Raw genomic sequence first — 19,476 nt, 5'->3', positions numbered from 1 at the left:
AGATCTTTCTGCCGCTTACCTGCCTTTCCCTTGTCCTCCTCCTATTGAAAAGCTGCTTTAGGCTTTTGAGCACCGAATAAACCACGACGGCGTTTGCTATCGTTAAATATACATAAACATTTCCAAACGACAAAAGTCACACGGAGGGGAATTTCCTGAGCATTCCTGTTGTGTGGGGTCATCTACGTGAATAAAGCCTGTCTGCCCCTCACTGCATCACACCGAAACCGCCACACATTAGAGCCCTGTTTGGGGGGGGGTGACTTAAAATACGGGGTGCATGTAGACACAGGGCCGCCCCAAGATACTCTGCAGCCGTGGCTCAGCAACAGGGCGACCCTCCCACCAGAGCCGGGTGAGGCTGCTCGGGAGGGCCAGGGCAGAGTCCGGGTTCCAAGGATGAGCCCCCGAGGGTCACCGGGCACCCCCTCTGGCACTTGGCCAGAGGTACCTGCCAGCTGCTTCCCCAGGAGCAACTTCAAAGTAGCCCCTCGCGAGGAGGAATGGGTTCTCCTACCGGGCTACCTTCTAATCAGCCCTTTGGCTTTGCCTCTCTGCAGGCCCCGAGCAGACCACCTCCTACAGGAAGGCCCCCGCCTCTCCATGAGCTGTGCGCGTGTAGGAGCCGGCTTCTCCTGTGCTTTCAGATGGTCTGAAAACTTCTTGGTCACTGCCCAGAGCTCAGCACGGTTCGAGGCACGGGGAGGGTCCCCAGTGGATCCTTGATGACAACTGAACATTTCATTCCTAGGGACCAAGTGTGAATCAGACGACACAGGAGAACAGGTACACAGGCCTTGTGTTCCGTTAAATGCGATTCTTTCGGTTTCGTGTCCTTTCGAAAACGTTCGGTTTCAAATACACTGGCCAGCGAGCCCTAGCTTACGTCCCCACGTTGGCTTCGGTTGGCATACAAGCGGGGTCCTTCTCCCCAGGGTCTTCACACCCCCCCAGATGCCAGCACCCCCCGCTTTCCCCAGCCACCTCATCGTCCTTCAAACTACCCGAAAGTCTTTGTGGGAAAGCCTCCCTGCGTAACCTAACCTCGAGCCGCCTCCTACAGTTCTGTTCTCCTAGAGTGCTCGCTGCTTATCACAATTTGAATGAAGTGATTTATCCTCTTCCCCACGCACCACACAGCCAGGGACGATCGGTGAGTGGAGGCGGGAGGCGCGAGGGAGGGGTGGGCACGGGGCAGAGCGTGGCCACCCACAGGGCCTGTTTGGCCCCAGCCGAGTGGCCGAGTGGCCAGTGTTACCAGCTCATCCCTGTTTTCCAAGGAAGCCAGAAACCTTGGTTTCAAAAGTCGAGTCCCTCCCAATATTTAAATATTCCCAAATAGGGCAGCCGGGTGGCTGATGCCCTGGGCCTGCCGCAGGCGCGTCCGACTCCGAGACCTGGGTGCTGGTTGGGGTCCTTGGAGGCGGGCCAGGCGCTGGAACGCGGCAGGGCGCAGGCAGGGTGCGAGGCGCCCACCCCGAGGTCCTGTGATGACCTGAGGCCACGATCCTTTCCTGCCCCCGGCCCTCGGCCTCGGGGCCCACACGGCCCAGGACGCCCTGCTGTTCGGTGGCCCCTAAAGAGTGTGGCTCCATCTCTGTCCTACTAAATGAGGTCTTCTTCCTGACAAGGGATAGATAGATTCGAGATCCTGGGGTGTTTCCGGCCGAAGTTATTCCTGGAGGCAGGGGTTTAGCACCGCCTTCAGCCCAGGGCGTGATCCTGGAGACCCGGGATCGAGTCCCACGTCGGGCTCCCTGCATGGAGCCTGCTTCTCCCTCGGCCTGTGTCTCTGCCTCTCTCTCTGTGTGTATCTCTCATGAATAAATAAATAAAATCTTTAAAATAAATTAATAAATATCGCCAAATAATCATGTCTGGGAACAACGCAGGCCAAGCAAAGCCCGAGGGGCTCCCAGTGTGCAGCCTCTGGTGTCATCGCCCCCCCCCCCCCCGACCCCCGGCTCTGGGTCCCACAGCGACACGTGCTCCGTCTGCCCCGCTCACCTCAACGTCCGGACTGGACAGGTAGAGAAAGGGCGGAGCCGGGGGCGGGGGGGAGGCTGCCTGTGTCCCCGCCCTCGCTGCACCCGCCTTGGAGGCCGCTCCAGGGCGACCCCCGGGAGCCTCCTGAGCCCCCGCCCGAAGGGTCACAATGGCCTCTGTGACATCACCAACAGCCGGGCCCCAGGCACCCGGTCTCCGGGTGCGCGGGAACAGACCCACCATGAGCAGCTCCGCGCCCCAGCTCTGCTCACCATGCGGACGCTGACATGGCTCTTGCTCCTGCCCGTGTGCCTCTCCTGCGGCTACGCCTTCATGTTTTCCCCGCTGCGAGACAAGGCCAAAGAACCGCAGGGGAAGGTGCCCTGCGGAGGCCACTTCCGAATCCGGCAAAACCTCCCGGAGCATGCCCAGGGCTGGCTGGGGAGCAAATGGCTCTGGCTGTTTTTCGTTGTTGTGCTGTACGTGATACTGAAGTTTCGAGGAGATAGTGAGAAGAGTAAGGTAAGGACGGCCCCACCCCGGGCCCACCCCGGGCCCACCCCAGGCCCACCCCGGGCCCCGCTGCCCTGGGCCCGCCGCAGGCGCGTCTGACTCCGAGACCTGGGTGCTGGTTGGGGTCCTTGGAGGCAGGGCGGGCGCTGGAACGCGGCAGGGCGCAGGCAGGGTGCGAGGCGCCCACCCCGAGGTCCTGTGATGACCCGGGGCCACGATCCTTTCCTGCCCCCGGCCCTCGGGCTCGGGGCCCACACGGCCCAGGACGCCCTGCTGTTCGGTGGCCCCCAAAGAGCGTGGCCGGATCTCTGTCCTACCAAATGAGGTCTTCTTCCTGACAAGGGATAGATAGATTCGAGATCGTGGGGTGTTTCGGGCCGAAGTTTTTCCTGGAGGCAGGTTCGCTGCCCCCGGTTCTTAATTTCCCTAGAAGAGATTCTTAATTTCTCGCCAGTTGCCGAACCGAATGGAAGTGGCATCGTTATCCCAGGAAAAGGAAAAGACCTGTCGTGCAGGGATAAAGGTGTAAGGGAGGAACAGCTCCTCCCTAAAGCGGCTGCACAAGCCTCCGACGGGGAAAGGGGGAGAGAAATACGGCATGTTCTCTGCTAGACAGGCCCCAACTTCATGACGCTGTGTCCAAACTGATAGAGCAGAGCTTGGCAAACGTTTTCTGGAAAAGACCGGATAGTAGATCCTTTGAGCTCTGCAGCCCACACAGTCTCGGTTGCGTCTCCTCAACCCTGCCGTTTGGGCGTGAAAGCAGCCTCGTGCAATGTGCCAGTAAATGAGCAAGGCTGCGTTGCAATAAGACTTTATTTACAGAAACAGCCGGTGGGCCCGATTGGGCCATAGTTTGCCAATCCCTGGACTAGAGCGCAATGCTAGAACCGTCTTCTCTCAAGGTGAGCCCGACCCTGTCGGAACTGCGTCAGGACAGCAAAGCCACCCATGTTGTTATTCACCCTGAGTGTCTTTCTTGACAGGAGCAGAATCCTTCCGGCCTTCGAGGCTGTCCATTTCGCTCTCCACTAAAGAAAAATCAAAATGCTTCCCCCAACAAAGACTATGCATTCAATACCCTATCCCAACTGGAGATGGACCTTGTGAAATTCGTGTCCAAGGTGCGGAACCTGAAAGTCGCCATGGCGACTGGCAGTAACCTCAAGCTTCAGCACTTGGAGGTACCTCCAGAGCCACACAATAATATTACCATCTATGAGATATGGGGCGAAGAGGACTCTGAATGAATGCACTTATGTGTCAGAGTAGGAGAGACAAAATTGAGTGTTGACAAACCGTATGCAAACCAATAAAATTATTCTGAAGAAAAAGAATTCTCAAATTTGACACCTTTTCTTCCCCCGCCCCCTCTCTTTTGAAACTGGAAGAAAAAATAAATGTGAGCCAGTAGCCGCAGCAGTTACTCTCTTGTTTTTGCCTTCCTCACCTCCACTAGAGCAGAGAGTGGTGAGAAGAGCACAGACAGCCACGGCACCAGGGCCCCTGGAGGACGATACGGCTTAGGAAATTTGGGATACGATGCAGAAACCATCTTCATAGTAGTCATCCTTGTAGTAGCTATTTGTGCAAAAGATGGAACCAATTTTTATCTTTATAACTTATTATGAAGGCCAACTTTACAGGTTTAAAAGAAAAATGAATTAAGAGGGGTGTGTGTGTGTGTGCGTGCGTGCACGCGTGTGGACGCACATGTGTGCCCCTGTCGGGGAATGCTTGATTCTAGAAACACTTGATTTTCTTACCGTCAGAAAAGTCTTTTTATTCATTCTGTCTCGTGGATGACCCATATTGACCTTTTCTTGTACCAAATGTCTAACTGGATTAAGAAATAGAGAATTGATCTATATTTTCAATGTAATTCAGATACAGGTGAGCTAACCGGGGCCTCCCAGATTAGTTGACACGAATGTGTATAATGCTTATTAAAAATATGGATGTTTTGGCATGTTTTGTATGGCTAATGGGAACTATGCTTACCCAAGGCTGTTAAATTAGCCTCCTGAGCCCCAGTCAAGGTCAGCGGGTGCAGGCCTGGAGAGGCAAGCTAGTGGGGAGGACCACGGAAGGGCCAAATCAATGTGTGCCTGACAGGGGAGTCCTGAGTCTCCATCAGCGAACCCCCATTGTTTGGGCCGAGCATTCAGGCTCCGTCCCGTGTGGGGGGGAGTCAGGCCTCAGACAAAGGCCGCCAGGCCCATCTCTTCCCGTCTCGTCCCTCCTGAACACTTTTTGTCTTGACTTAAGAGGATGGGAAAAAATGGAAGGAGCGGAGTTGTGCGTTCAGTATTCCGAGTTGTCCAAGCAAACGGGACCATGCGAGTTGTTTTCACAGCCGACTCTGAGGACACTCAGAGAGGCAACAGATATTTTGGTTGGAACCTGTGATCTCCACGTGGCACAGATTTTAGATGAATGGAGATCACCTACAAGGCAGGGGTCTGCAAACCATGGCTCACAGGCCAGCTCGCTACCCGGTTTCATGCTCCCCGTGAGCTGCTAATGGCTATTATGTCTTTCAATGGTTGAAAAAAGATGAGTAATATTTCACGACGTGTAAATAACATGAAATTCACCTTTCAGTGTCCATTGACTCTTGCTGGCACACAGCCACGCGTGTTCATCCCCGTACTGCCAATGGCTGCTTTTGTGCTCATTGGCAGGGTTGAGTTAGCGCGACAGAAACCCTGTGGCCCACAAAGCCGAAAATATTTGCTGATGGGGGCCCTTTACAGGAAGTTTGCCAACCCCTGGTTTATGCTAACCTTATTTACATGTTAACAACCAGGGGATCCCTGGGTGGCGCAGCGGTTTGGCGCCTGCCTTTGGCCCAGGGCGCGATCTTGGAGACCCGGGATCGAGTCCCACATCGGGCTCCCGGTGCATGGAGCCTGCTTCTCCCTCTGCCTGTGTCTCTGCCTCTCTCTCTCTCTCTCTGTGACTATCATAAATAAATAAAAATTTAAAAATAAAAATAAAAAAAATAAACATGTTAACAACCAGGGAGAGTGTCCAAGAGGAGCAGATATATATATATATATGTAACCTTCACAACCCTCCCACATTTGTCTGATAGGCAAACAAGTAATTTATGAATCACATTTTTTGTAGTTCTGTCCAGGTCACGAGCAACTAAAGATGGGGACCCTAAGAGAAGGCAAAACAGCACAATTCCTTACAGCAAGCTGACAAGGATACAAATTAGAACAAAAGCTGCTGTGCCTTTGGATGTAGCAATTTCTTTTTTTTTTTTAAGATTTTATTTATTTATTCGTGAGAGACACACAGAGAGAGGCAGAGACCCAGGTGGAGGGAGAAGCTGGCCCCCTGCGGGGAGCCCGATGCAGAACTGGATCCCAGGACCCCGGGGATCACGACCTGAGCCAAAGGCAGGTGCTCAACCACTGAGCCCCCCAGGTGCCCCATGGATGTAGCAATTTCTATAAACAGTGTCCCTGGGTCTTTGCCTTGCCTTATGCAGAGCTTTGCAGGCCACAGTTTTGCGTAGACAACAGTGTTTTCTTAACCCAGTCAATTTCATGCGATATTTGCATGCAAAAAAATGCATTCAATTCGGGACCTAGAGCCTAAGAAAGCTACTGAATTCTGCTGTTCCAGCAAAAACTCAAATCCTAATGTCACCACACTCTGGTTTCCAAAGAGCGGTTGACGGTTGACGGCCAACGGTGATGCCTGGCGCTAACGTGCTCGGCCCAGGGGCTCCCCTGCAGCGTTGATGCTTGTCTCCTGCAGCGGGGACGTCCCAGTGGTTTGCTCCTTGAAGGCCAGCAGGAGGAGTAGGACCCCAGGAAATCGTAGGAGTAACAGCTGTCACATGACCTACTGGATAGAAACGTGTCTCTCTAGGAGTGGGGGTGACACCCGGCGTGAGCGGCGGGACTGGACCACGGCAGACCCCGCGGCAGAGAGGGCGGCCGGCCGCTCCAGCGTAGAGGATGCTAACGGAGAAGTGGGAGTCGGGTCGGTCCCCGCTGGGCACGGTCATCCGCAAGGTGCATGGATGAGTCTGGGCATGGATGGGGGCGGAAGGGGGGGCCCGGGGAGGGGGCACGCAGCCTTGTGTAGTCAATCTCTGTCTTGAGTGTGGGCTGGAGCTGCCGGGGTGGTCACTGCATGATGCCGGTGTGTCCCGTGAGGCTCCATCCCAGCCCAGACACCCTCCCGGTGGTCTCTCGGTCACACCGCAGCGACGAGATGGGTTCTAGCAACAACCAGTGCCCTGGAAAGAGGCCCCCAAGTTGGGTGAACCCGCAGCCCCAGCTGACATCCAAGTGCCTGAGCACAGGGGCCCACTGTCCGAACTCACACTCGGGACCCACGGAAACGGGGAGACAGTAAGTGCGCGTTGCTTTAAGCCGCTAAGTCTGTGGTAATTCATTACACCGAAGTAGGAAAAAAAGTAATGCAGGACGTGTACGCACACGGATGCACCAGATCTTTCCACCTGCTGTTTCTGACGCCCGGAATGACGCGTCCACCTGCCCTCTGAGCTGCGCGTCGGCCTCTGGATCCGAGAAGCGGGACCAGTATCAGGACAGGATCAAGAATGGGAATATCCTGGGCCTGGAAACCAGAGGCTACCAAGTGTTGGCGCGGGGACCGAACGAGTCACAAGAAGCTGAAAAGATTAGAAAAGAGACTCGGTGAGGCCCTTCCCCCAGATTCCCCAGCGGTTGTGTCTGGCGTCACTGGTACAAAAACCAAAGCAGGGACCTGATGTTGGGACGGCGTGGGTGAAGGGTTCTGTGGCATCTTACCCACGTGGAGGTTGGTACAACCACCCACACTGAGGAGGGCACTTGGTGGGATGAGGGCTGGGTGTTATGCTATATGGTGGCAAATCGAACTCCAATAAAAAGAAATTGAAAGTAAATTAATAAATAACCACCCACGCAGCCGAGAGGTCTGCACCGGCTCGGGGACCTCCGCATACCGTCCCCCTCGCACCCACCCCGGCAGCTGCTCATCTGTTTCCATCGCTAAGATTTTGTTGTTTCTTTTCCTTTTTTTAAGATTTTATTAATTCATAGGAGACACAGAGAGAGAGAGGCAGAGGGAGAAGCAGGGAGCCCGATGTGGGACTCGAACCTGAGACTCCGGAATCACGACCTGAGCCAAAAGCAGACGCTCAACCGCTGAGCCACCCGCTTTTGCTGTTTCGAGGCTGTCGAGGCTGGTGGCTGGGAGCCACCCAGCGTGTGACCTTGGAGGTCGGCTCTTCCACTCGGCATAATGCCCCGAGTTCCTGCAAGTGATTCCCTGTGCCGACCCTCCCCCTGTGCCGTCCACCTGCCGCGCTCGTTTCCCCATCCACCTGCTCAGGGACATTCTGGTCATTCGCAGGTTCGGGCTCTTCCGATGACATTTGTTGCAAAGGATCACGTACGGGCTTTTGCGTGGACGTGCATTTTTATTTCTCGGGGACAAATGCCCAGATTGCCAGGTCATATGGGAGAGGGTGTGTTTTGGCCTCCAGTAAAATTGTTATAACTCGGGATTCGTGGCCAATGTCTTACGATGAGATTTCACATTATAATCTAGTGAGGGAGGCACAGTAAGTCAGCAAGTCTCTGTAAAACACAAATATACACAAGGGGAGTTGCAGGACGTACGCCCTCTGCGCCTTCCCATCCGACGTGCAGAGGCACCCAGCGGCCTCGAGCCCTGTGACCTGTCTCCTCCCGGTCCCGCCGCACCAGGCCCACTTCTGCCGCACCAGGCCCACTTCTGCCTCGGGGCAGTGGCACGCGGCCTGTCACCCTGGGGGACGCTTTGCCATCAGCTGTCACGGTGCTGGTTGTTGTGCTTATCTTTCTGGTCTTTGCCCAGAGGGTCACCTGCTCAGAGAGGCCCCCGCTGACCACCCGCTGACCCCCCTGCCGCTCTCCCCACATCACCCAGTTTCTGTTTTCTCTGCATCACCATCACCATGTGACATGATGCTTTCTGCTGACCTGCTCCTTGTTCGTCCCGGTCCCCTGAGCGTAAGCTCCGTGAGGACAGGGATGTGTCTGCTGCGGTCCCCGCGCTCGTCCCCTCGGCCTTGGCGGTTGGGAGAAGGGCGACCAGCGGTCCTGCACAATGTCCCTCCGTCTGGGTCGAGTGGCGCCTGTTTTCTCATGGTGGGAATGAGGTGACGCCTTTGGGCAGGAGCCCTGAGACGTGCTGCTGTGCCCCAGAGGCACCGCAGCGCTGAGCATCCCGACCTTCACCTGTGACCAAGGTGGGGCCTGCGTCAGGTGGAGATGTGTCCCAGGCCGCCCTGAGGCCGCGCCCTCGGCCCCTCTGACTTTCACCCACTGATGGGAGCATCCCTCCCGGCGCTTCCGCAGTAATTGTTTCAGGGATACTGGTATTTGCCTGATGGTAATTTTGATTCCCTCCTTCCGTCTTCATTCATCAGTTGGAAGTCTGCTGTACGGAAGACCTGGCCCTTCTTCCCCGTTTATTGGTTGATTGATACCAGTATAGACACATAAATATTCATTTTACTTTATTAAAGCCCAATATATAGTTAAAGATTGTATCCGTTTGAGAGAGAGAAAGAGCGTGAGCAGGGGCAGGGCAGAGGGAGAGGAGAGAGGCCGACTCCCCGCTGAGCAGGGAGCCCGATGCGAGACTCGATCCCAAGACCCTGAGATCATGCCCTGAGCCAGAGTCAGACGCCCAACTGAGTGAGCCCCCCAGGCGCCCCCAAATCCAACATTCGTGTTGTTTATTTTCTGGCTCCAACTTTGCCGGTGCCCTCAGGGTGGCTCCGGTGAACTTGAGCAAGCCCCGCCCTCCTTTGAGCAATTCGCCTCTCTGGCAGCTCACGATGCCCCAGCATCGTCCTGGTTATTCCCCGCGTCTGGTCCCCCACTGCTCGGAGCGCCCCCGCCCCGGTACCGGAGGACGGCACCTGGCAACCAGGCTCAGCAGGCCGCGCTGGGCTGTCACAGCACCCAGGCCCCCTCAGCGGGGACCACGAGCGTGCGTCACCCATCCACCCCCCCCCCCCAGTCTGTATTCTGAGTCTGTGACCACGACCTCCTCTTCCTGGTGCCTCTGATTCCCGTCCGACACCTCGGGTCCCTTCTAGCCGTCCCCCGGCCCCTGTTTATAGCTTCGGCCTCCCGCAGTGACAACCCAGCTCTCCAGAGCTGCATCTACGGGTTCGTTCAATTCTAGAACACACACACATAGAGTGGTTCGAGACTCGAACCCGGGCCCCGCGAGGAGCACACTTATAACTAGTGTGGCTGGCCCTGCAGCATCCGGCCAAGACACTTCTCCCAGAGTTCCGGAGGTGGCTTCTTCTCTCACCCGCCCCTTGGTGGGGTCGCCAGCCCATGGCCGTGTGTTAGGTCCACTCCAATTGGGGTTCCCCACGTCCTGGCTGGGTTTACTTGTTTACCTGTGTGTGCAGGTGTGGGACGGATCACCTGGTGCTGAGAGTCAAAGATGGAGAAAAAGATAGACCCAGACAACTGCTGCCCTGTCCCCGTCCCTGGTGCGTGGACCCCCCTCCCCCTGCTCCTCTCCCCCTCCCTCCCATGGATCAAGGATCAGCCTCTTTGGTTTCTGTTCTACCCTTCCTGTGTTTCTCTTGCACAAACAGGCCAGACGGTGTGTTTTCTCAGAGCCCCTCTTACTCACGTGAAGGATAACATGTTACCGATATTCTCTGGGGCTTTTTTGCTGTTGTTGTTTTGCATAAGAGCGAGTCCCGCATACGGCTCCGTCTAGGCTCACAGGGACCTTCCTCATTCGTTTTCCTGCCCGCAGAGGGCTCCGCGTGTGGTTGCACCAAAACTGACAGTAGCTGGTTCAGCTGCTCTATGTGGACATGCAGGTGGTTTCCAGTAGTGAAATGACCAGCGACGGTGCAACGAATAACCTCGTACAAAAGCGGTTTTGTGTTGTTGGAGAGGTACCTTCAGGGTGGATGCCTGTGCATGGGGCTGCTGGGTAGAAAGGTGGCGCACATGTACCTCTGTCGGGCGTTGCCAAGTTGCCCTCAGGTGGAGCCAGGTGCATCCTCGCCCAGGATGCCCATCCGGAGTTTGTGAACCAAACCGGCTCTTGGAGCGCGTGTGGCCCGCAGTTCCGAACACGGCCACGAGGGGGCGGACAGCGCCCATTGCAGAGAGCAGGGCACCTGGTTTCCAAGATTTTTTTTTCTTTTCTTTTCTTTTTAAGATTTTATTTATTAAAAAAAAAGATTTTATTTATTTATTCATGATACACAGAGAGAGAGGCAGAGACACAGGCAGAGGGAGAAGCAGGCTCCCTGTGGGGAGCCCGATGTGGGACTCGATCCCAGGACCCCGGGATCTCACCCTGCCTGAGCCAAAAGCAGAGGCTCAACCACTGAGCCACCCAGGCACCCTCTTTTCTCTTCTTTTACACAGGTTTTATTTATTTATTCAAGAGAGAGACAGAGAGCAGGAGCAGGGGGAGGGGCAGAGGGATAAGCAGACCCCCGCCCAGCGGGGAGCCCGACACGGGGCTCGATCCCAGGACCCCAAGACCATGGCCTGAGCCAAAGTCAGACACTTAACCCACTGAGCCACCCAGGTGCCCCCCACCCCCTGCCCCAAGATTTTGTTTACAAAGGCCCTTGACAATAATGCGTAAGGGGAAGGAAGAGTAGTCATGTTTTTATTACTAACAGCGACTAACATGCATAGTACTAGCAGCAAAAATACCACTATTTTCGTTAACAATTGACATTTGCCGTTTGGTTATTTACTCCCTAAAGGACTTATTTGTTCTGTGCACTGTTGTAGGCTCTGGGGATGAGAAAGTGGAGAAGAGCCTAGACGAACATCCTGCCTGGGGGAGGGAGGCCATAAACACACACATAAGCCCACTATGTAGCCGGCCAGGTGCACACAGATACTGCAGAGGCAGATGAGTAAGGGAAGGGGTGCGTGTGCAGGTGGGGGGGCGGGGAGTTGGGGGGTTGGCTTACAGTCAGGCAGTAGTAGGGGAAGGGCGCACTGAGGGGTAAGCCATGAGGACAACCTAGCAGGAGCGTGTGAGGGACAGAAGTGATGGGAAGTGCAAAGGCCCTGAGGCAGGAGTGAGGCCGGCAGGATGGGGGTTACTCAGAGTACTTGGGGCCCAGTGAGTGGGGAGAAGAGATAAGAGACGAGGAGCGTGTGGGTGCCAGTCGTGGAGGCCTCGCAGGCCATCCACGGGAGTTTGGACTTTTCCTCGGTGAGAGATGGGAGCCACGGGAGAGAACATCAGATCCCCAGAAGCCCAGAAAGAGGGCTCCCTCCTCCCCGCTCCCAAGCCTGCAGTTCATCCCTCAGCAGACAGCTACCAGCCCCAGGGCACCTGTGGGGAACCTACCTGGGGACTGTCACAGCAGGGGGCGGTGGCGGGGACACCCTCAGGCCCCCCAGAGGCTCTGATCCTGCTGCTGGGAAAACCCGTGAGCAGCTACCCCGAGAAACGAGGGGTCCTCCAGGGAGCCCTGCAGGGTCTCAGCTCCGCGACAACCCCCGGAACTCTGGGAACCCCATCTCCGCAGAACACCCGCGCGGAAGAGGCGCCGAAGGGTCGCAGGGGGCATGTGGCTGCGCCTCAGCTGCGGCCGTGTCCCCACTGCTCACCCCGCGCAGGTCTCCCAGGGTCCCTCGGACCCCTGCTCAGCAAGGCGGCTCCTGCTCGCCGGGGACTGAGGTCTCTGTGGGTTGGGGTGGCCCAGGCCAGGTGCACTCCTGCCCCCGCCCTGGGGACAGCCCTGCCCTTGGGTGGGGCCCGGGGACACCTTGGAAGGCTGAGGGCGCTTGACCTTGGGGGACCACGGGCCTCTCGGCTGGACCAGCATCGCCCATAAGCGCATCACTCCGTTGTTCCAGAAATTCCACATCCTCCCACGCATTCATTTCTCCTCTGTTGGGTCATCCATCTGCTGGTCACTCCGCTCGCACTGGCCAGCTCCGAGGGGCCGGCCCACGCGGGAACACAGACGTGCGCCCACTGAGATCCCATCTCACCCTCACTGCCGGCCACTGTCAAAGAACCTGAATCGCAAGTGTTGGCGTGGACGGGGACAAACTGGGGCCTCATCGGGGCCGCCGGTGAGGACGTGCTGGGACCGAGGGCGGAGGGGCCTCGGACACCTACATACAGACTTAGCGTGGGATCCAGCAATTCCTCTCCTGGCTAGAAACCCCGAAGAATTGAAAGCAGGGTCTTTTTTTTTTTTTTAAGATTTTATTTATTTATTCATGAAAGACACACACAGAGAGAGAGAGAGAGAGAGAGGCAGAGACACAGGCAGAGGGAGACGCAGGCCCCATGCAGGAGGCCTGATGCGGGACTCGAACCCAGGACCCCAGGATCGCACCCTGGCCGAAGGGAGGAGCTCCACTGAACCACCCGGGGATCCCTGAAAGCAGGATCTTGAAGACGTGTTTGCACAGCCGTGCTCATGGCTACACAGTTCGCAACAGCCAGGCTGTGGAGGCAGCGAGTGGCCACGGAGGGAAGGACGGACAAACCGAGTGGACGGATGCACACGTTGCAGCGCTGGGCCGCAGAAGGTCGGCACCGTGTGGACTCTGGGAACACAGAAGTATTCGAATCCTGCAGTTTGATGGGGACTGGGGGCAATTAGGGGAGAGACGCAGGGTGTCAGGAGCCGGTACGTGCTGGGAAGAAAAATGGCCCAGAAGAGGCCAGTTGGGCAGCTGGCCAGGGGACAGCATTCAGGGGACACCTTGGGCCGCGGGAGGGGGGAGCACAGCGATGGGAAGAGTCTCCGGGCAGGTGGAGCAGCAGGTGCAAAGACCCTGAAGTTCTCCTGGAAACCCGCTCCTTCCCCCTGAGAACCCCTTATCCCTATTTATACCTTCATGGTGCTATAATTGGATCTCAAGCAGTTTGTGTCCCCCAAATATGCTGTTTTGGGATAAGGATTTTATTTAAAGATTTTATTTATTTATTCGTGAGAGACACAGAGAGAGGTGCAGAGACACAGGCAGAGGGAGAAGCAGGCTCCCTGCGGGGAGACCCCTGCGAGGACTCAGGGATCACACCCTGGGCCAAAGGCCGACGCTCAACCACTGAGCCACCCAGGTGTCTCGGCATAAGGATTATTTTGAGCTGAAGGCATTTGAAGCAGAAACAGTTTCCTACTCTTCCCTTTTCTGTCCAAAAGCAGGAAGGAGGGTCCCCTGGGTGGCTCAGTGGTTGAGCCTCCGCCTTTGGCTCAGGGTGTGATCCCAGAGTCCTGGGTTCGAGTCCCACATCGGGCTTCCTGCATGGAGCCTGCTTCTCCCTCTGCCTGTGTCTCTGCCTCTCTCTGTGTCTTTCATGAATAAATAAATAAAATCTTTTAAAAAATAAATAAAATAAAAGCAGGAAGGAAATTTCCTGATGAGGAAGGTGTCTCCTCCTCCCGCCAAGGCCGAGAGAGAAGAGTGACTCTTCCCACCAAGGTGGAAGTTGAAAATGGGATGAATCTGAATCAACAGGCCTTAAAGTCCATCGTCCGTCAGTCCTCCACACATGTGTTAGCCAGTTCTCCACGACGTACCCCTGGAGCCCGAAAGCCTCTTTCTTTTGCTAAAGTGGTGTCTAAGCCTCCATTCTGACTGCTTCTTTGAGTTCTCCTTCTTTGGACGTGAACTCCCGTGCACGTAAACCGTCACAAAAAAGCGCGTCTTTTCTCCCGTTGTGCTGCCTTTTGTGGTTTAATTCACAACCCTCAGGAACAGAACCTAAGAGGATAGAGGAAAAGCTTGTCCTCCCCGACATTTTCAATTCTCAACCCTCAGCACACGTGTGGGCTCTGATTATTCTAGAGTTTGGATGTCCTGTAATCGAACCAGTTCCTTACCGAGGGGTGTCTGGACTCTCCCCAGTGCCTTGTTACTACGAACCCATAGGGTACATGTTTCTCCAGACTGGGCAGGACTTGGTGATCGTCGCTTCAAATAGCACAACTGCCATCTGCCAGTGTTTGGGCAGCTCCCACAGTCAGCAAACACTGCAGCCGCAGCCAGTCAAGACACAGAAAACAAAAAGCCTAAAATGGCTTACACTTCACTAATTTTAGAATTCCTAAGTACCGTTATATGATGACTCATCCCTCTTAAATTCAAAGCTGTTTGGTGGGCCATCTGGTTCATCAGAATATGAAAGACTTTGCCTAGCAACCCGAAAAAGAACCCAAGAGGAAGATAAAAAGCATGCTCCACTGAGGGTGAGTCCCACCGAGTGTCAGCTCCTTGAGGACAGAGAGGTGGTTGGGTAGATAGACTGCATTTCATCCGGGCCCATTTTTCTGTCAAACGTTCCCCTTTAAAAAAATAAAAAATTCTGATTGCAAAAACAAAGCAACCCAAAGCACAAGTAACCAAAGGAAAAATAAATTAGTCTTTATCAAAATTAAAAACTTTTGCACTTCAAAGGAAATGATAAGAAAGCAAAATGAGAACTCAAAGGATAAGAGGAAACGTTTGTTAAGTCCTATAACTGGCCAAGGTCTAATATTAAGAATATATGAAGGGAGGGGCAGCCCGGGTGGCTCAGCGGTTTAGCGCCGCCTTGAACCCAGGGCCTGATCCTGGAGACCCGGGATCGAGTCCCACGTTGGGCTCCCTGCATGGAGCCTGCTTCTCCCTCTGCCTGTGTCTCTGCCTCTCTCTCTCTCTCTCTCTCTCTGTGTGTGTCTCATGAATAAATAAATAAAATATTTTTTTAAAAAAAGAATAAATGAACTTACTACTCAAAATATACAAAGGCCAATAACCCAACTAAAGATGAGCAAAGGACATAAATTGATATTTCTTTAAAGACGGTGTACGAACGGCCAGTGCGTACTTGCAGAGACGCCCGACCCCGTTAAGCCACCAACTGCGAATCAAAACCATGTGTCCTCACCAGGACGGCTACGATGAAAGGACAGACGGAAGCAAGTGTTGGGGGAGACGAAGAGAAACTGGAGCCCTCACACACGCCAGCGGAAGTCTAAAATTTTGCAGGGACTTTTGAAAAAAGTCTGGCGTTTCCTCAAAATGGTAAACATACAGTCGCCGTATGGTCCAGCGATGCCATTCCTGGGTGTTCACTGGAGAAAAAGCAAAGCATTGGTCCACACGAAACCTTGAGCCTGAATGTTCACAGCACAGCTATTCATTATTCATAATAGCCAAAACGTAGAAACAATTCCAATGTCCGTTACGACGGATACACAGATTAATAAAATGTGGTCTGTCCGTGCAGTGGGACATTATTCGGCCATAAGAAGGAATACAGGTGGCAGATGCTACACAATGCATGGACCTTGAAAAGGTTATGCCAAGTGAAAGAAGCCAGGGACAGGAGACCACCTATGATGTGATGCCTGTCTTGAAGGATAAATTTCTCCTCTAACCTCTTAGGTTATACCCATGGGGACCTGTAAATTAAAAAGATCACTCAACAGGACAAAAGGCACGTGTTTTTTTTTTTTAAAGATTTTATTTTATTTTTATTTTTTAAAGATTTTATTTATTTATTCATGAGAGACACAGAGAGAGAGACAGAGACATGGGCAGAAGGAGAAGCAGGCTCCATGCAGGGAGCCCGACGTGGGACTCGATCCCGGGACTCCAGGATCAAGCCCTGGACTGAAGTTGGCGCTAAACCACTGAGCCACCCGGGCTGCCCAAGATTTTATTTATTTATTTATTTATTTATTCATGAGAGACACAGAGAGGGAGGCAGAGATGCCGGCAGAGGGAGAAGCAGGCTCCATGCAGGGAGCCCGATGTGGGACTCCATCCTGGGACTCCAGGATCACACCTGGTCCGAAAGCAGGCGCTCAACTGCTGAGCCACCCAGGGACCCCAAGGCACATGATTTTTATTAATATCCACGTGCACGGGAGTTCACAAAAAAAAAAAAGTGAAACTAAAGAAGTGGAAAGGGACACCTGGGGGCCTCCGTCGGTTAATCATCTGACTCTTGATATCAGCTCAGGTCTTGATCTCAGGGTCATGAGTTCAAGGCTTACATTGGGTTCCACAATGGGGCAGGGAACCTACTTAGAATTAAGAAAAAAAAAAAAAAGATAGACTCTGGGGGTTATGAGCCATTTTAGCAAAGGACAGAGGGTTTGAGGTCTGAGGGATGCTAATCCATGGGGATGTGACAAGGGGACATATGGGGGAAACGGATGGGAGGTAAGGGTCATGTGAGTGGGCTCTGCTTGTGCAGACTCACCTTGGTGCCAGCTCTGTCTCCGGGGATGAGCGGTTCTCCTGCTTTGGACGAGGGACCTTCACAAGGGAAACCTGTGCCCTGCTGCTAGGAGGTTCTGGGGAGCCCCCCAGGGAGTGCGGCCAGGTGACCATTCTGCCAAAGTGCCCTGGAAGTCAGCCCAGGACCCTCTGTCCAGCAGCATCCTGAGGCCGCCAGGCCCCCACAACCTGCGTCCACCTCTAACTCTGGCAGCCCCCCAGGAGGGGGGGTTAGGATGCCCAGGGAAAGGGGATGCCCCGCAGGCTTCTGCTCACCTTATTCTCCAAAACCCATTGGACGGACGTCATCGCTCCCCTGACCCGCCCGGTGTCCCCTCCCACCCCTGCGCCCTGCCCACATGTGCCAAGGTCCCCATTGACTCACTAGCTGGACTCACGGGCTTCCCCGGGTTCACCTCACCTACTGAACCCCACAGTTGTTCCAGCAAAGAGCTCTGGGCTCCGGGTCACCATCCCTTCCTGCCGTGGGTCCTGGGACTAGTGACCACATTCTCGAATTTCCCCTCCCACGTGGCTGAAACGGAGGTGATGGTGGGAGGCATGAGAACCTGCCCTGCACCCCGCACCTGCTCTCGTATCTTCACATGCCCCCAAATCACATTGGCTCCGTGATTTCGGGCTCGAGAGGTGACCAGCACCAGGGACCCCGAGGTTTGGGGTTCCTGGCTTGTCTGAGGTGCTCTGGGTCCCGGGGGAAGCCGGGTGGCTGCCAAGTGGAAGCTTCACACGCTCCCTGCTCCTCGAAGGGCATCTGAGCCAGCGGCCCAGGCTGCTGAGCCGGGGACAGAGCAACGAGGAAGGAGGGAGGCCGCTCGCTTTCCCTTCGGGTTTCTAGCTCATCTGCAGTCTCCACAACAATTAAAAAAAAAAAAAAAAAGGCTTGAGGATTCCCCATTCCTTCTAGGCAGGACTGGCTGCCGTGTCTGCAGGGCCTGGTACAGAATGAAGACCCTGGGGCCTCTCATCCAAAAATCGGGAATTCCAGGGCACCTACAGAAGAGCACTGAATGAAGCGTGGCGCCTTCCTGAGCGCAGGGTCCCGGCCCCGGAGCGCCTCTCCTGTCCCCTGGGATAGCACCGAGGACAGTAAGCGGGACAGTGTCGGGTGTCAGGCCAAGCGAGGAGAAACTGGGGGCCGGGGATCGCCCTCCCCTGGGCCTGCACCCCTGCAGGCCCACGGTCCCGCCCTGGGTGCCGATGGGAGGGCTCTCAGAGCAGGGACGAGGCTCTGGAGGCAGACACCGCGCAGTGGGAAGTTCGGGATCCTTCCCCACCCGCACTGGGGGCAGAAAGGTGATGGGCACACAGCTCTGCACTCCGGTGTCACAGGCTAGGCAGGAAGCGGGCGGCAGGGGGCAGCCAGTGGGAGCTGGCATGGGGAGGTCCTGCCTTCCTAAACCCAGCGCTGCCTCTTGCTAGCTGTGGTCCCCAAAATGTGGTCCCCGAAGCAATGTCTTCACCTCTCTGGGTCTCATTTGCACAATGAGGTTTGCAATGGGGTGGAGCAGGATCGATGCCAAGATTCAGTAAAATACGGCCATGAAATCCCCACTGTGATGCCTGGCACCCAGTAGGCCCTTCTCAACAATACTTTATTACACACACAAAAAAAAAAAAAAGAAAAGAAAAAAGAAAAAGTTCGGCTGCCCCAGGAAATGAAGTCTCTTGAATAAAGGGTTTAAAAACGTGAGTCTTGAGCTGTGTTACCCATTTCCCTGCCTTCGGACAGAGTAAACTGAAAGTCTTTTAACTTTTTTTTGATGACGCAGGGTGACGGGGCACAGTTCAATTCCCGCAGAGCCCAAAGCCCGCCTGTCATTAGAAATCAAACATTAGGGACGCCTGGGTGGCTCAGCGGTTGAGCGTCTGCCTTCGGCCCTGGTCATGATCCCGGGGTCCTGGGATCGAGTCCCACGTCGGGCTCCCCGCAGGGAGCCTGCTTCTCCCTCTGCCTGTGTCTCTGCTTCTCTCTGTGTGTGTCTCTCATGAATAAGTAAATAAAATCTTTAAAAAAATAAAATAAATCAAGCATCCATCTCCACATAGCCAACCGACGTCACGTCACACGTCTGCCCCCACACCTGCTACCCCAGGCTGCTGGGCTCTTGCAACGCGCGCCAGGCTGTCAGAATGATGACAGGCAGCACGGCCAGCGGCTCCTCCTAGAAGCAAGGACGCGGGTGGAAGTGGCCGCGCCAGTAGGGCACTGCTCTCTCATCTGCTGTGGGCAAACCTCCACATGCCCCAGGCTCGGGGTCCTGTCCTGGACTGACCACGGTTGAGGGTGATTAGTAGGTCTACGGACACACACTCGGGGCCTGTGTGAACGAGCCTTTGCATCAGAAGCTGATTCTCGGTTCCAGAAGCTTTCCACTTAGGGCCGCCGGACTCAGCAAATAAAAATGCAGCATGCCCACTTGCATCTGAATTCCGGATACGCAATGAATAATTTCCAGCACAAGTACATCCCCCGCAATCATACAGCACACTCATGTTCATGCAAGTTTATACATTTTAAATGCGTGTATTTTCTTTTTTCTTTTTAAGATCTTATTTATTTATTCATGAGAGACACAGAGAGAGAGAGGCAGAGACATAGGCAGAGGGAGAAACAGGCTCCATGCAGGGAGCCAGATGCGGGACTCGATCCCAGGATTCCAGGATCATGCCCTGGGCTGGAGGCGGCGCT

The 19,476-nt window shown here is 54.8% G+C and overlaps 1 protein-coding gene across 1 annotated transcript; it reads left to right on the top strand.

Moving 5' to 3' along the window:
• The first annotated feature begins 1,166 nt into the window (after nucleotides 1-1,166).
• Nucleotides 1,167-4,263, top strand: LOC112932244 (protein FAM209). The gene is made up of 3 exons (XM_072735538.1): nucleotides 1,167-2,028; nucleotides 2,181-2,508; nucleotides 3,486-4,263. Exons 1-3 carry the CDS (start codon nucleotides 1,874-1,876, stop codon nucleotides 3,747-3,749), a joined length of 747 nt encoding a protein of 248 aa, XP_072591639.1. The 5' UTR covers nucleotides 1,167-1,873; the 3' UTR covers nucleotides 3,750-4,263.
• The last annotated feature ends 15,213 nt before the right edge of the window (nucleotides 4,264-19,476 follow it).

Source organism: Vulpes vulpes, chromosome 14 (assembly GCF_048418805.1).
Source record: "Vulpes vulpes isolate BD-2025 chromosome 14, VulVul3, whole genome shotgun sequence".
NCBI classification, from domain to species: Eukaryota; Metazoa; Chordata; class Mammalia; order Carnivora; family Canidae; genus Vulpes; species Vulpes vulpes.
Note: the sequence above shows the minus strand (reverse complement) of the source record. Positions and strands in the feature narration are given on the sequence as shown.